The sequence below is a fragment of the Thamnophis sirtalis genome, unplaced genomic scaffold (assembly GCF_051295495.1).
Source record: "Thamnophis sirtalis isolate CommonGarterSnake01/CBP01778 unplaced genomic scaffold, rThaSir2_p1.2 scaffold_5, whole genome shotgun sequence".
Taxonomy (NCBI): Eukaryota; Metazoa; Chordata; class Lepidosauria; order Squamata; family Natricidae; genus Thamnophis; species Thamnophis sirtalis.
In genome coordinates this window covers 64,700,859-64,715,813 of record NW_028261385.1, presented here as the reverse complement: position 1 = coordinate 64,715,813, position 14,955 = coordinate 64,700,859, and the positions used below count along the sequence as shown (strand labels likewise).

The window sequence follows — 14,955 nt, the reverse complement described above, 5'->3', positions numbered from 1 at the left end:
AAATCTATTTTAAATTTAGAATACTTTACATAAAAAGGATGTAATAATAGCTACAGTCAAATGAATGTTTAATAATCATAATAATTGTATACATATATATTAGATTGATAATATGAGACTTTATATAAATTGCAAGTGAAGACTATTGTGAGGAAGCACAAAAGTTTTGTAACCAATCAACAAACTGTAAGGAATTGGAGGAGGGTTTTTATACTTTGTGTGTGTTTATGTTTGTTTTATGTTTGTTTAAAAATAAAAACTTTTTAAAAAAAAGAATTGAGGAATTTCCTGACGGTTAGAACAATTATTCAGTGGAACAGTTGCCTCCAGAAGTTGTGAGTGCTCCAACACTGGAAGTCTTTAAGAAAATGTTGGATAGCCATTTGTCTGAGCTGATGTAGGTTTAGGGTTTCCTCATAGGCAGGGGGTTGGACTAGAAGACCTCTAAGGTCCTCTCCAACTCTACTATTATAATTGTAATTGTAATTCTTAAGATTTCCTCTGTAAAGTCTCAAATATAACATACTGGTTCCTTTTTTCCCCAGCCATTTTGCAGTTTGATTCAAATTCATGGGCATAATAGAGCTCGGCAGAGAGATAAACTTGGCCATATTCTTGAAGAATTTGCTACTTTGCAAGATGAGGTAATATAAGCAGGTATCAAATCTTATCACCTTATCAAATCTGTCATGAAGATGGCTTGCATTTTCTCTCTAGTTCATTTGGCAGTATAAGAATTATTTAAAAGTATATTTAGATCTGTTGAAGTGAGAACTTTAGGAATAGTTTGCAGTGTTCAAGCAGCATGCTTTTGTTCTCTATGCTTCCTAGAGCTACATCCGATACATGTTTTTCTGTTTCCATTGCCCTTTAAAAAAGAGTTAATATCTAGGAATATAAGATTTAAGGAAAACCTTAAATTTGGGTAAACTAACTTTTTCTTCGTAACTAATGTTGCTATATTTATTAATAACTTTAGACAACGTATTATCAATTTGTTTTAAGATATATCATACCATATACCAAAGCATTAAATATTAGAATATTCAATAGGTTTCAAAGGTGAAAAAAATCATTATATGATATAAAATTCTAAGGTGTGATATTGTATGGAAGACAAAATGCTCAATTTATTAGTATCATTCATACATATGTTACACCTAAATTAAATGAAACTGTTTTGATCCTTACATGTTATTGCATATGTTTGGGTTATTTGTTTTGATGTGAAAGAACAACAGTTTTGGGATCGTAGGTGTAAATGCAGATACAAGCATCGGTGATGGGGAGGGGGATTAGATTTTTGTTAAAAAAAATTTAATCTCACCTTTATTATTTTTATAAATAACTCAAGGTGGTGAACATACATAAAGATCCTTCTTCCTCCTGTTTTTCCCACAACCACCACCCTGTGAGGTGAGTTGGACCGAGATTGGGTGACTGGCCCAAAGTCACCCAGCTGGCTTTCATGTCTAAAGTGGGACTAGAACCCACAGTTTCTAGCCTGAGGCCTTAACCACTAGGCCAAACTGACTCTTTTAGTTAGAATTATTTGTCAGAATTTTGTTAGTGTAATTTCAGCACTCGTCGTTGCATTAAGCTGAATATTTCTTTTTCATTAGGCAGAGAAAGTGGATGCAGCTCTTCACAGTATGCTCTTGAAACAAGAACCTCAAAGACAGCATTTGGCCTGCTTGGGAACGTGGGTCCTATATCATAATCTTCGCATTATGATACAGTATCTTCTCAGTGGGTTCGAATTGGAGCTATACAGTATGCATGAATATTATTACATATATTGGTAAGAGAAGTTAATTACTTGCAAATTAGGAAGGTGTGCTATCCAGACCTAACTCTAAATATAGTGAAGCATATATGTGTCTAACAGGTTCCTTAGGTACAATTGTATTAGTATTCCCCCATTGATCATGATGTGGCAGAGATTCCATAAGTGTGTATTACTCATATTTAAAGATATCTTCAATATTTTTGATACTTCAATGAATTTATTTTTTTTCTAAGCATCATGCAAAATTAATGAGTTTTACACTGCTTAGCTATTTTTGCTTATAGAGATACTTGCATTAGATATTCCTTTACCTAAAATACTACTGATCTCCTCGTTTTGTAATCCCTCTATTTGCCTGAAGTTTTCTTTGAAGAGCATTTAGTCTTAAAGCTTCGATAGCTGGAACTGGAATATAGTCTTCATTGTGTGTGTATGTAAGAGAGTCATCAGACATATAGTGATATGAAATAGTAAGCACATGCCACATATATTTTTCCTTTTTTAACATATGTGGACATACCAATGTTTTATCTTCATTCAAACAGCATAAGACAATAAATATAACGTAATTGAACAGAAAAACCCAATGGAAAATTGACTTTGAAAATATTTATTCAATAAAGATTTAACAGATATAGCATTTTCTTCTGTGGAAAAAGTAAGCAAAACCTGAGATTTTTTCCCCTTTTGACCGAAACAAGCTTTAAGTAAAACCCTCCCATTTCCTCTTTTTCAGCCAGTTTGGTGGATTTACTAGAATGTTTATGGTTTCTGCCACTTTCTTTAAAGCTTTCATCTTCTGGCTGGTGATTTCCCATTAGCCTCAAGCACCTTGGATACAAAAGTAGATTCCATGTTGGTGAACTGCTCAGGACCTAATATAGCAAACCATAACATTTCCATCACTATGCTTTATACTTGGTATCAGGTTCTTCTGGTAAATGCTGTATTTTCACCAAATGTGTCTCTTGGTACTTATCTGTATCAATATCTTTGCCTCTTCTGTCCTTTCTGGACAGTAGAGGTTTCCTCTTGATATACCTCCTACGTAACTCTAATTTGAGCAGCTTCTTTCTAATGGTAGACACATGCAGTTTGACTTCAATAGTGGTGAGAGCTGGTTCGGGGTCACGTGATGAAATTCTGGGATTCTTAGAGGCCTTCTTCAGTGTCTTGTGTTCTGCTCGAGGGCTGAGCTTGCTGGGATAGCGAGACTTGGATGAGTTGGCAGTTGTTTGAAATCTTCTCCTCTCATAAATGATATTCCAGATAGTAAAATGATTGATGTCTAGTTGTTTGGCAATCTTTAAAATCCTTTCCCAGATTCACAGGCATCAATGCCTATTTTTTCTGAAAGCTTCAGAGAGCTCTTTTGATCTAGGCATGGTGATACCATCATAATGAATCAAACTAAACATCTGAGATTTCATTAAGGTTTTGCCTAGATTTACCTATATATGGTACACATACTAATTTTTTAAAATTCTAATTTTAGGTATGTGAGGTAGTGACAAATGCAGAGATGTATTTATTTTTTTCCACAGGTGAAATTTGTGTTTATGTTCATTTAAATTACACAATGGACTACAAGATGCGTTTCTTACATCCCTTTTGTCAATATTGTTGAATGAAGATCAAATACCTGTATGCCCAAATATGTTGAAAAAGTCAAACATTTCAGTTACTTTTTCACATGACTATAGCTGAAAGACTTCTAGTTCCCCATAATTTGTCCATTGCTTCATGCAATGGAGCCCTTACACTGATCAGTGCTTGCAAAGTTCTGATAGTACATCTACAGCTGTCCCTCTGTTAATATATTTTCTAAGATTGTTAATATATTGACATTGGTCATGAACTTTGATGTTCCTAATTATTTTTTAATATTTTGAAAATTATATGTGGATAATTTGAATTAACAACCTATTCAGGGTTAATGTAACAGGCTTGTGACTCTTAGGGTATGTTTGTTTGAGGATCTTCATGGCAAGAAAGTATTCTCTCCCATTAGCAACTACTGCTATGAGGGTGATCTGGCATGAGGGGAAAAATTAGGCTAGTTTCATAATAAACTAAAGTTGTCAGAGAGAATCTTATTGTGTGACTATATTAATTTTAATAAAATAATGCTTGAGTCTGGGCTGATCAGTTTTCTTTCTTCTTTGCTTTGAGAAAAAAAGAGAGGACAGTTTTAGTGAAGAAAACAGAAATTCATTTGATAGCTGGTGTATAATATGATTCAATGAAGGATCTATACATTTAAATTATAAAGTTGTCTGGAAATACTAAGTATGATTTTTATTTTAGTTATCAACTTATTTGAAAATAAACAATTTTCTCAAATGGTTACATTTTTTCCTACTTAAAGTCTTATCTAAATTAAAACTGGTTATAAAATTAAAACAAACTGATTGAAGGTGCTTCTTTTAACCCTTAAAGCCCTTTGTGGTATAAAATGGAGTTATCTGAGAAATCGCCTTTCCCCAGTTGTATCACCTCAGCCCATTAGATTTGACAGAGGAGACATGTTATGGATACCATCTGCTAGGGAACCATATCTGGCGGGTCCCAGATAGCAGGCCTTGTCTACTGTGGCACCCACCTTATGAATATTCTCCCCACTCCTGCCCCTCAACATTAGGTTAGCTGTATCCCTTTTGATACTTTAGAAGTTCCTCAAGACCTTGTTATATCATCAGGGCAGGGGGTCCCAGGAAACTGCAGACTTGTTTAAATGGCTCCAGTATTGAGGTACATTTTTTCTTTTTTTCTTTCTTTCTTTCTTTCTTTCTTTCTTTCTTTCTTTCTTTCTTTCTCTATTTGGGGTTTGTATATATTTTTAGTTTAAATTATCTCCATTTGTAATGCTGATTTTTCTATTTTTAAATGTTTATTTTAATGTGTGTGTTGTTTTTTATTGACAATTGCACGTTGCCAAGAGTCACTTCTCTTGAGATGGACACCTTTATAAATTTGATTAATAAATGAACAAATAAATAATCAAAAATTAGTAAATGTCCTAAAATTAAGTATTCTTTCTATATTAGGTACCTATCTGAATTTCTATATGCATGGCTAATGTCGACACTCAGTCGTGCTGATAGTTCTCAAATGGCTGAAGAAAGAATAATGGAAGAACAACAGAAAGGCCGGAGTAATAAAAAAACAAAGAAAAAGAAAAAAGGTATATTTTTGAGACAGGTCTTGCAAACGCTTCATTGTTTTGTTTCAGGCTTCTTTTATGACATCTGAACTTATGGTTGCCTTTTGAAAGTTCAGCTATATGGAGCCATCAAAATCTAAATTATATACATTCTTCCAAATAAGCAATTTCATTATCTCCAAACTCATTCTTCAATAAAATCTAAATAAAATGACATAATACTCATAGCATAGACATTGTAAAATAAATTATTAAGCAACAACAACAACAATAATAATAATGGAATATGATCTTAATTTCTTATTTTATTCTTGAATAAGTTTAGAAATTTGAACTTCTCTTTTCACTAATTGCATTTTCCCATTGAATAATCTTTCCAGTTTTCATAATTCATTTGTCAAGCAATGTAGCTTGCTTTTATCATTAGAAGAAAAAAGTAGGTCCCCCCCTGTTTGTATAGTTTTAATTGTTTACAACTCAAATGGTTTATAAATAAACAAAAATATTTTTCCATTATTACTATTTTTCAGTCAGCAGTATATTAGAAAGTGGCCTTTTTGAGAGAATGTTTAGCATGGGTGTCTCACAGTTAATTTCTGTAGTAGGGTCATTGCAAATTCTATAAAATAATACATATACTTATGAGATCTGCCTCATTTTTCAGATTATGTAGATTTTTAAAAATATTTTAGAAGTTAGCACAATTTTATGATCATGTTTTTCTATGCATAACTTTTACAGCTCGTCCTTTGAGCAGAGAGATTACAATGAGCCAAGCCTATCAAAATATGTGTGCTGGAATGTACAAGGTGATGTATTACACATTATGTAATTCAATAACTTTTTAAAAAATACAGATCTATAAAGGGCACATTTGTATACCCAAATTTGCTGGGGAATTCTAGGATTCGAAGTCCACAAGTCTTAAATTGCCAACGTTGGACACCTGATCTAGGGCTTTAGCATAAGCACTTTGAGTTGGACCTAGCAATTTTTAGTAACTAATCCAACAAGCAATCTAACAAACAAGGTTTAAATTGCTAAACCTCCTTGTAACCAATAGCAGTTGAGCTACCACATCTTGGACCATCTAAAGTTTATTTGTACATTTCACTAGCATAGTCATCTATTAGTAGTATGAAAGAGCTAGTTCCATTTAATTCCAGTGATACAGTTATGAATGATATTTCAAGAGATAATTACTAGGGTGGAATGTCAAGAGTCATATGCAGTTATAATCAGAAATACAAACCATTTTTCCTATTATTTCTAAGTAGTATGTACATATATTAACATTTCCATTGCTGTTGTTGTAACAAGCTGCTTTTACTTTGCATTTTCCTGAAGACTATGATTGCTTTTGACATGGATGGTAAAGTGAGGAAGCCAAAATTTGAACTTGATAGTGAACAAGTTCGATATGAACATCGATTTGCCCCATTCAACAGTGTCATCACACCACCTCCTGTGCACTATTTGCAATTCAAGGTGACTCACATTAAATCCATGTTATTTACATGTTTTACTTTAATATTTTTTTAAAAACTAATTTGTCACAATTTTTGTTAATAATTTCGTCCTCACAAGCAATTGTTCCTGGCGGTATATATTTATTTTTCTTGGAATGAAGGCAAGTAACAGTGGTTTACATCAAGTCACATCCAAAGCCTGCCTTTAAAATAGGAAAAAGCATTTTGCATGCCGTGTTAGTGGTCTTGAAAAGTATAATTTGTTAGTCTTTACAATACCAGAAGTAATTATAAAATTATATATGAATTAATAATTAAAAGGGTTCTGTATGCTGTTTCTTTTCATCAAACCTCAATTTATATTTTTAAATGTATGAGGATATTTTATTGCTTCAATTTTAAATGATATTTATTATTTAATGTTTAGGAAATGTCTGATCTAAACAAATACACTCCTCCGCCTCAGTCTTCTGATCTCTACATGGCTGCTAGCAAACACTTCCAGCAAGCTAAAATGATACTGGAGAATATCTCTAACCCAGATCATGAGGTAAACATCTGACTGTAGAACAGAGAGAATAAATTGAAACTTGCTTATGATATTCAAAATCCACTGAAGGGAGATTGTCTACATATCTCTGCAAGCATAAACTCTTTTGTGTGAAATGTGCTACTGTCCTTAAATATCTGAAGTTTTTGGAGACTTAATTGCTTGATATTTTACGATGGAACCTGTAAAGGTCTTAGAAGAATTAAGTTTATAAACACTATTTAATATTAACTCTAGCAGTTTATAGAATGATGTTGCTGATGTTACAGTTCAGCTCTTTTCCATAGGGGCAGTTTCTGCATAATCTTCAATATTTTTTTTAAATAATTAAAATAATTTTAAAAATTATTAAAAATTAATTTAACAAGAAAAATCAGTTCAACTGTGTTAACAATGTAATATAATTTCATAATAAAGAAAAATGGCCAGGGAAATCATTATGAATAGAACTGCTCCCCAGATTTAAAATTCTAGTTATTACAGTGTTTATTGCTTTACCTACTAGTTCTTTTCTGTTAATTAGTCAGAAATCTGCTCTGCATCCTCTTGTTTTGTAACTTTGCTAGTGGTTTACTTAAAAAGAATCAGAGAATTTGATCATTTCTGAATATGGAAAGAAGTCCATCTTTTAAAAGATGTTGACAACAGCCTGGCATTTTTCATGCTTCCCCAGAATGCTGCAATATATCCTGGAATATTGTCAATATTTGGAAAGCATGTCACTGTGCTTATTACTTATACATTAGAACAATATATTTGTAAAGCACATTTGTTAATATACAATTGAGTTAATAAATAAGCCATTATGGAGAAATAAATATAAAAACTGCAAGGAGGATTATTAAGTCTTCATTGCAACTGGTCTCTTAACTATGCACACATAATATGAAACTTGACTATTTCTGTCTAGGTCAACCGAATTCTTAAAGTTGCCAAGCCAAATATTGTTGTTATGAAGCTGCTGGCAGGAGGTCACAAAAAGGATTCTAAAGTAAGCAAATTGCAGTTAAATTAAAGCAGTTGCCATGGGAAACAAACTGAAACCTGTCAAATGGGGCCAGTCATATTGAACTGTATCCAGCAGAAATCTGAAACATCTATAATGGAGATTCTCAGTCATCCAGGTCATGGTTGTACCAAAGGTGCTTTTTCAAAAAGTAACTGCACTTTCTGGTTTTTCTTTGAAGATGTTTCGCTTCTCATTGAGAGCTAAAAAAGCTTCTTGGTATGAGAAGTGAAACGTCTTCAAAGAAAAAACCAGAAAGTCCAGTTGCCTATTAAAAAAACACCTTTGGGACATCTGTAATGGAGGTTTGGGGCCTGGCCAGGAACATATTTGTGGTGTATAGTGTAGATCGTGGGTATCAAACTATGGTGTCACATTGTCCTTACGTGACGTTTCGTGACATTTTTGCCATTCGTGGAGCTGGGGTGGGTATGGCCTGCGTGTGACATATCTGGCCCATCGGCTGCCAGTTTGACACCTCTGGTGTGGATGAAAAGCCTTCTTCCATGACTTTTACTATGTAATACTAAAGTACCCATTGCAAAAGTATCAGTGTTGCAAGTTCATGTCTGATTGAGGTACTCAAGTTACATGTGATGATTTAAAGTTTCAACCTGCCTTCGCTCGGTGAACACTCTGATGGGGCGCAGGAGTTCATGGCTTCCATGACAGCCATGGACTTGACCCAAGTAATTCGGGGTCCGACTCACTTAGCGGGTCACACCGCTTGACCTCGTATTTCTCTCGGAGCAGTGGAGACGTGATCTAGATTTGAAGGACATTAAGATCTTGCCCTTGTCATGGTCTGATCACTTCCTACTGAGGCTTGACTTTCGGAAACCAATCCCCCACTGTAGGGAGGGGGAACCGATTAGGTGGTTCTGCCCCAGACGCCTGATGGACCCTATGGGATTTCAGACAGCGCTTGGAGAAATACCTGTCGCTCTCGTCCACAGTCCGGTAGAGTCCTTAGTCGCTGCTTGGAATACAGTGGCGGCGGGGGCTCTAAACCGGATTGCGCCTTTACGGCCTCTCCGAGGTAGTGGATCCAGGAGGGCTCCTTGGTTCACCGAGGAACTCCGGGAGATGAAGCGCCAAAAGAGACGCTTAGAGCGCCGCTGGAGGGCTAGTAACTCTGAATCTGACCGAGCACTGATGAGAGCCTATATCAGGACCTATCTCGTGGCAATACAGGCGGCAAAATGTGCGCATTTTTCCGCTCTTATTGCATCTGCTGAATCGCGCCCAGCCACCTTGTTTAGAATAGCTCGCTCCCTCTTGAAAGGGAGGGATGCGGATGACCCTTTACAGGGTAGAGCCGAGGAATTTGTTCAGTTTCTAACGGATAAAGTCGCTCGGATTCGGATGGATCTGGACTCCAATTGCATGGTACCAGCCGAGGTACCGGGGGAAGGTCTTGAACGGATTTTATGGAGCGAGTTTCAACTTGTCGCTCCTGAGGAAGTGGACAAGGCCATGGGAGCGGTGAGTGCCTCCACCTGTATACTGGACCCATGCCCCTCCTGGCTGGTCTCGACCAGCAGGGAGGTGACACGTGGCTGGCTCCAGACGATAGTTAACACCTCTCTCCGGGAGGGATCCTTCCCGCACATCCTAAAGGATGCGGTGGTGAGACCCCTCCTGAAGAAACCTTCTCTGGACCCAGCCATTTTGAGTAACTATCGTCCAGTCTCCAACCTCCCCTTTGTAGGGAAGGTTGTTGAGAAAGTGGTGGCCTTTCAACTCCAACGGACCTTGGATGAAACCGATTATCTGGATTCCTTTCAGTCGGGTTTCAGGCCTGGTTACAGCACAGAAACTGCTTTGGTCGCGCTGATCGATGATCTCTGGTGAGCCAGGGATAGAGGTCACTCCTCTATCCTTGTGCTTCTTGACCTCAAAGCAGCCTTCGATACCATCGACCATGATATCCTTCTGTGACGGTTGCGAGAGGTGGGAGTGGGAGACACCGTCCATCGGTGGTTCTCCTCCTACCTCTCGGACAGGTCGCAGTCAGTGTTGGTTGGAGGGCAGAGATCGACCTCTAGGCCCCTCAATTATGGGGTGCCGCAGGGTTCGGTCCTGTCCCCCCTCCTATTTAACATCTACATGAAGCCGCTGGGTGAGATCATACGCTGGCACGGGATTAAATACCACCAATACGCGGACGATACCCAATTGTATCTGTCTGCCCCGTGCCAACTCAGCGAAGCGGTAGAAGTGATGTGCCAGTGCCTGGAGGCTGTCAGGGTCTGGATGGGAACGAACAAGCTTGCACTCAATCCCGACAAGACTGAGTGGCTATTGATGCTCCCTCCCAAGAATGGTCCAGCTATTCCATCTCTTAGCCTGGGGGGTGAAATTATACGCCCCTCAGAGAGGGTTCGCAATTTGGGAGTCCTCCTGGATCCACAGCTGATGCTAGAATATCACTTGTCGGCTGTGACCAGGGGGCCTTTGCCCAGGTTCGCCTGGTGCACCAGTTGCGACCCTATCTGGACCGGGAAGCCCTTCGGATGGTCACTCACGCCCTCGTCACCTCAAGACTGGATTACTGTAACGCGCTCTACATGGGGCTGCCCCTGAAGAGTGTTCGAAGACTTCAGTTAGTCCAGAATGCAGCCGCACAAGCGATAGTGGGTGTACCTAGGTACACCCACATTACACCTATCCTCCGCGAGCTGCACTGGCTTCCCATTGGTCTCCGGACACGCTTCAAGGTGCTAGTCGTTACTTTTAAAGCCCTACATGGTATCGGACCTGGCTACCTGAGAGACCGCCTCCTGCCAGTTACCTCTCAGAGACCTATAAGATCGCACAGACTAGGCCTCCTCCGGATTCCATCTGCCGGTCAATGTCGGCTGGCGACTCCCCAAGGGAGGGCCTTCTCTGTAGCTGCTCCGGCCCTATGGAACGATCTCCCCATTGAGATCCGGACCCTTACTACCCTTCCGGCCTTCCGCAAAGCGACCAAGACCTGGTTGTTTCAGCAGACCTGGGGCTGTTGATTTATCCAGCCCCATCCTAAGTTATGAATGTTGTGGAATTTTTAATGTTGTTTTTTTATTTTTTGTGTATCCCCCCTTCCTTTTTTACCTGTAAGCCGCCCTGAGTCTCTCGAGAGTGGGCGGCATACAAACCAATTAATTAATTAAATAAATAAATAAATAAATAAATGTTAATGGGACATATTTCTACAGTTACAAAGAATAAGTGAAGTGTATATGATTATTCAGAAGCAGCTTCACTGAATTTTCTTTAAATTTCATAATATGTCAATCTTTTCCTCTCACCTACCCTTTTGGAATTTTTCTGGTATACTTGATATTTTAAAAATTCACTTGGGATGACAAAATTCTTGAAAAGCTATTTTAAATTAACACTAATATGTATATATTTATTTTTCCAGGTTCCTCCAGAATTTGATTTTTCTCCTCATAGATATTTCCCAGTAGTGAAACTTGTTTAGGAGAACAGATAAATTATAATTTGCTTGGAGAATCTCCTTTATGTTGTGCTGAAAAAGGACAGAAAACTCTTGGTCAAAAGTACTCATATCAGAAGCAATTTCATTCAGTCCTCCTAAACAGCTGGAATAACTGCTGTTTTAAAATGGTTTGTGTAATGTTCTGCTGAAGCTGATTTGATACATACATTGTTGAAACAGTTTTTTGTTTTTTATTTTATTGTATATTATCTGTAAGTCATTTTTATGAATGGTGTTGGAACGTTTCATAACATGCTTGACCACTCTGAAAATACAATGCAATAAAAGAAACTGTTTTGTCTTGATATGCATAAGAATTCATTTGTAAAGAAAACAAATTCATTGGTCCTTCTGTCTGTTTGCCTCTGATCAAATATTAAAGTTCCACTCATAAAGCTTGGCTCTATGTTACTGCTGTTACTTATCATCATACTCTTGGACAAAAAAAAAAACTTCAAAAGGAACTATCCATTTTTGTTTTATGTTCTGATCCTGGATAGAATATATATCCTTGAGAAACTTTAGACAGATTCTACATCTCTTTACTCTTTGTATTTTGACTGTTCCTTGCTCTTGCTAGTGCGAATGTTGTTTACCTATGTGTAGGCAGGAGGAGGCAGTTGTGTAGATGCACTTGGGGAAGGCGAGGCAGGATGAGCATCCGAGCGAGTTGGTTCAGGGGCGTGGCCAGCCAGCCGTCACTACTGGTTCAGCAACCCACGCCCAATTACCACTACCGATTCTCCCGAACTGGGAGCAACCCACCTCTGGTACATAGTTGCCATCAATTAAGGCCATATAAAGCTGTTCTAGCACGATTTTTCTGACATTTACAGCAAAAGCAATGATCTGCAAAGAGCTTATAAAGCACCAAAGTTATTTCATTGTTGGAAGGTGTCAAGTCAACAGAAGGGTAGAAAATATGGCACAACAGTGAACTTACCAACAATTGGATGTTCCTCCAAAATCTATGAAAAACCGATAACTGAGCAGAGAAACTGCCAAGAGGCAACATTAAAGGGCTGTAGGAAGTTCTTGCAAGTATTGGTTATGTGCAACATGACACAACGGTCTCCTTCATATGTCTGGGCTGTGTGGGAAGATGGAAGCCTTTTTCTTAAAAAATAAAAAAAAACCACACACATCAAAGCCTGGTTACATTTTGCAAAAAAAAACTACATCAGGTCTACCAAAGCATGTGTTATGGTCTGATGAGACCAAGGTGGAACTTTTGGGCTTTAATTCCAAAACGTATGGCGCTAAAACACCACTGCATCATCAAAAGTACCCCATATTCAAAGTGAAGTATGGTGGTAGCATGTTTTGGGGTTGCTTGAACAAGGCGTTCTAGTCAAGATGGGGGGAATTATGAACAGTTCCAAATATGAGTCAATTTCAGCACAATACCTTCAGGCTACTAAAATACTGAAAATGAAGAGGAATTTCATCTTTCAATAGGACACAACAAGCATACCAAGAGCCGAGGTGGCGCAGTGGTTAGGGTGTAGTACTGCAGGCCACTTCAGCTGACTCTGATCTGCAGTTCAGTGGTTCAAATCTCACCGGCTCAAGGTTGACTCAGCCTTCCATCCTTCTGAGGTGGGTAAAATGAGGACCCAGACTGTGGGGGCAATTTGCTGGCTCAATTTGCTAAAAAAATCTGTAAACCGCTTAGAGAGGGCTGAAAGCCCTATGAAGCGGTATATAAGTCTAATGAATGAATACCTCCAAGAGTGGCTTCACTAGAAGAAAACCTAAGTTTTGGAATGTCCCAGCCAAAGCCTGAAATTAAATCCAATTAAAACACTAGGATGACCTGAAGAGGGCTGTGCACAGGATATGCCCTCGCAATCTAACAGATTTAGAGTGCTTTTGTAAGGAAGAGTGAGCAAAGATTATAAAGCTAAGATGTGTCATGCTGATAGGCTCCTACCCCAAAAGACAATGTCATAAAATCAAAAGGTGCTTCATTTAAGGGCATGCACACTTATGCAACCAAGTTGTTTTTATTATCCCCCCCCGAAAGAGTTTAGTTTGTTTTTCAATTGTACAGCTTATACCAGTGATGGCTAACATTTTTGCCATCGTTTGCCATAATTCTATGCACGTGACTCCCCCGTGCATGTGCAGGTGACCCTCCCAGTTTTGGCACGTGATAAGACCTGTTTTTCGCCCTCCCCAGACTCCAGAGACTTTCTAGGAGCCTGGGGAGGGCAAAAACAGCCTCCCTGCCCCTCCCCTTGGAGGCCCTCCAGAGGCTTCCCTGACAGTCCTACGGGCAACCCGGAAGTTAGTTCCCGAACATTCAGTTTGCACATTGTGTTATTTTTTGCCCTCCGGAGACTTCAGGGAAGCCTCCAGAGGGCGAAAAACGGCCGGAAATGAAGGCCGAAGTCAGCTGGCCAGTACATGCATGCGCGCTGGAGCTGACAGGGCAACGCCTCATGTGCCCTAACAAATGGCTCCATGTGCTACCTGCGGAACGCGTGCCATAGTTTTGCCATCACAGGCTTATAGATTCTATTAAAAATGGTAAAAAAAAATTCTGAGGTGATTTTTCTTGCTCTGATTTTTAACATCTCAAAAACCTGGCATTTTAATGGGTGCACAGACTTTATTTCCATTGTACATGTAAACATCCGTTTCCTTATAAAACAAGTCCGCCTTGGGATTACTTTCTAGTGAGTCAGCTAACTGCAGTCTCTAACTTGAAGCAAATGCATTTTAGAGGGGAGGGTTTGTTCACACATTAGAGCTACAGGTACTCCTCAGGTTACAACAGCAATTGCGACTGGAATTTCCATCACTAAACAATGTGGTTATAAAGCGCGACATCACATGATCACATCGCTTAACAATCCCAGTAGCTCAGTTGCCATTGTAATTCTAGGACCATGCAGGTCATTAAACAAGAACCTCCCATGAACATGACATGGGCAGGCTGATGGGCATGACCTACATGTGGATGGATGCCAAGGGCAGGGGCCACAAATGGGTGCTATGGAGTGCTGTTAAGTGAAAAAGCAGCAAGAGCAACTTATGACCTGCTAGCTTTCCCACTGATTTTACCCGTCAGAAGCTGGCAGAGAAAGTCACAAATTGTGATCATGTGACCACAGCACACTGCAGCCATCAAAATTTTGTACCACGTGCCAAAGGCCTAAATTGCAATCATATTGCCTTGGATATATTGTGACAACCACTTTTTACATATTAAGTTTTTTAATGACAACCAGTTTTGAGAACCAGCACCCATGAAAACTTTGGTTGTTGAATGAATGATCATAACCCAAGGATCACCTAGCACTGATGATATTACTTAGTATGGGTAAATGAATTAATTTGGGTAATGTAATCTGCAAAAAATAACCAAGGTCAAAGAGCACCAGGGATCTCAAGGATTTCAACCCTGAGCTATAAATATTCTCCTTTATTGATACCAAGAATTACCTTTAGTGAGATCATCTTAACCTATGCAAATAGATCTATGA

General features: G+C 38.5%; 1 protein-coding gene across 3 annotated transcripts in view; it reads left to right on the top strand.

Moving 5' to 3' along the window:
* Positions 1-11,769, top strand: part of NAA35 (N-alpha-acetyltransferase 35, NatC auxiliary subunit) — a 32,965-nt gene extending 21,196 nt beyond the window's left edge. For all 3 annotated transcript variants that reach the window (XM_087715927.1, XM_087715925.1, XM_087715926.1), the window contains exons 16-23: positions 546-644; positions 1,623-1,801; positions 4,837-4,973; positions 5,694-5,761; positions 6,300-6,440; positions 6,849-6,971; positions 7,882-7,962; positions 11,387-11,769. In XM_087715927.1, coding sequence (XP_087572053.1) covers positions 546-644; positions 1,623-1,801; positions 4,837-4,973; positions 5,694-5,761; positions 6,300-6,440; positions 6,849-6,971; positions 7,882-7,962; positions 11,387-11,446 — 888 coding nt within the window. In that variant the 3' untranslated portion in view covers positions 11,447-11,769. The remainder of the gene's footprint in view (positions 1-545; positions 645-1,622; positions 1,802-4,836; positions 4,974-5,693; positions 5,762-6,299; positions 6,441-6,848; positions 6,972-7,881; positions 7,963-11,386) is intronic.
* Positions 11,770-14,955: the final 3,186 nt, after the last annotated feature.